Source organism: Loa loa, assembly GCF_000183805.2.
Source record: "Loa loa unplaced genomic scaffold supercont3.7, whole genome shotgun sequence".
NCBI lineage: Eukaryota > Metazoa > Nematoda > Chromadorea > Rhabditida > Onchocercidae > Loa > Loa loa.
This window is the reverse complement of record NW_018108187.1, coordinates 52,928-55,567: the sequence shown is the minus strand read 5'-3', so window position 1 is coordinate 55,567 and position 2,640 is coordinate 52,928. Positions and strand designations below refer to the sequence as shown.

Sequence of the window (2,640 nt, the reverse complement as noted above, 5' to 3'; positions counted from 1 at the left end):
TATATATATATATATATATATATATATATATATATGAAAAAATCCCAAACAGTTCAGTTTTTACAATCGAGCAGACGATACATTCTCTTTGTTTATTCTCCACGGTTGAACTACAAACGACGACATCTTCGCATATCCGCACCATTGGACAACAAACTACGATATTTTTCTATTCGCTAAATACATTTCCCGTAACATATTCCCAACTCAACGACCTATCAACTAATCCACAGTTTAAAGGAGAAAATTATTGTCCAAGGCAACGACAAGGAGTTTGTTAGTTGATCATACTGCTTGCTTTTTGTATAACTCATCATTGTATACCAATCCATCGTGTAATATATATTATACCCTTTTTCTTGTTGTTAACTAGTAATATTGTCCAAAAACAATATTACATCCCGAACAGATCTGTATCGCCGAGAAACGAGTTCAACAGAAAAACAATTTCCCAACAGGTAGCAGTATATTATACAGCATAGTAGTCACTGCCACTGCCACGATCTAATTAATGACTTTCAAATTTTTCCAACTTGTTGACTTACAGTCTTCTTTGTTTGCCTGTTTATTCATAATTGACTGACTTCTTCTAATTTATTTCGGTAAGCAAGTAAACAAAAATCCTGATGCGCAGCCTTTACTATCACGTTTCGATACCTGCAATTAATCAATTTTTTTGAAATTTGTGAAACGGGATTTCCAGCAATCGTTCCATTGTTTCTTGGCATTAGTCTAGCATGAAATCAACTTTAATCATTTGAACTAACCACATATGTACAACGACATCTGCCATCGGCTGAAATGCCAGGCTGTTGCAAAATACATCTTTTGTCGGTAACTGATGAGGGTCGACCATCGTTTTTAGGTGTTAGTACTTTGCAGTTAAATGTTGGGCCTAAAAATGTAATCATTCTCTACAATCGATGAACTTACCTCAAGATATGGAAATTGTTATGGCTCTTGTGGACTACAAATTACAGATTACGTTCTTTCGGATATGGTTTATGAATCACTTTTTTGAATTATATAGCTTAACAAACACTTTTCTATTTTAAGATCAACACAGCTTCAATTCATTTCATGATGCTCAATAATTGAAATGAAAGAAATTGAAATATTCCAAACCTAAGTATGGGCCATTACCGGTATGTATAATTAATGGCTTAGTTGGCACACGCGACTGAATGGATCGAGTAGCAGTATTAATGCTGGTGTTTCTTTTACTACTAAATTGCTTCACTAGTTGAGATCCTGTAGCTGCTCCATCCAAGAATGAACGCGATTCGAATAAATGCCTTTTGAAACCGTTCAGCCTATACATATATAAATATTTTTTAGACTTTTAAATCACCTTCAGTTACTTACAGTAATTTACATACAAAATTAATACCAAAAAGTTCGAATTTTATTCAACTAATTAGGCACTCTAACAAGGCTAATTAATTACGGAAGAAGAGGAAAACAATGGAGAAATATATGATTATGTGTGGATGATGTTGGATATTTGTGTTCAAAGATTTTCAAGGAAATGTAAATAAAATTTTCGACCAGTTTTTAGCGTTCAGAATTACAACAAAATAAATCCAAATATCAATACAATAGATTTCAGAAATTTCCCGATCTCATGCCTTATCCAGTTACCACCTTATTAATCTATGGTATTTCTTTACCATGTATTGTCATGATACAATAAGCTCATCCTAATAAACCGGATTAACCACACAAAGAAATCTATCGACTTCTTAAAGTTTGCAGAAAAGTTTGTCCAAAACCTTTTTTTTCTTTTTGTACAGTGCTAGTAATCAGAACAAAAGATCGGTCAAATATTTGAATCTGCGCGTACAATCCCTGGAAGATCCGAAGATCTCATTCTGACGCAATCTACCAAGCAGTAGTCGGTAATACTAAGGATTTGCGATTTGTTTTGTTATTTATATACACAATGCGAAGTTGATGAAAGTTAATAAAGTTAATAAAAGCATGGGATTGAAGCTTCATTTAAATAAGGCCATTGTTATCATTATTATTTATTGCGCAACTTTATAGTGCAATTAACAACATGAACCAGAACATGCAAAAATCATTTTCATGCAACAGAAAGGAAGTGAGGAAAGTACCGTGTCGAAATTTTCATTTTGCGACAAAAGTGGGGAGTAAAACTCCAAAACCCAATTTTCCAACTGACTAAACCTCAGTAGTACTTTTGACTTATGTCTTACACCTCACTACTGCAGTCGAACATCAATTGATCTATGTAATTTTTCATCGGTATATTCGATAAACTTTTCGAATATATCTCCAAGACAAAACAGTGCCGAGAGGAGTTCAAACAACTGTGATTTTGCCTTTCCAGCATTTAGTTAATCAACCATCTTGGTGTTCACAAGGCAAAAATGCTTCATTTTTCTAAAACAGGAAAGATGATATTTGTTTATTGCCGCTGCTGCCGCTGCAGTTATGTCCAATTCAAACTATTGAATGCAGTATATTTGCTGATGTCAGCCCATTACCACTTCTTAACAATATAATTGTGATTGCTGATTGATAATTGTAAGCTAATAATTATCAACAAAGGTGAAATGACTGCCCAATATTCAGCTTTCGTTGCTGCTCTCGTTGCCGTTGCTGCCGCCGTTGCCG

At 34.2% G+C, this 2,640-nt stretch overlaps 1 protein-coding gene across 1 annotated transcript; it reads right to left on the bottom strand.

Annotated features, from left to right (window-relative positions):
• Positions 1–509: 509 nt before the first annotated feature.
• Positions 510–1,321, bottom strand: LOAG_14431 (hypothetical protein; the record flags this gene model as incomplete). Its single annotated transcript, XM_003149928.2, has 3 exons — positions 510–657; positions 768–895; positions 1,126–1,321. 3 exons carry the CDS (start codon positions 1,319–1,321, stop codon positions 595–597), a joined length of 387 nt encoding a protein of 128 aa, XP_003149976.1. The 3' UTR covers positions 510–594.
• Between the last annotated feature and the right edge of the window lie 1,319 nt (positions 1,322–2,640).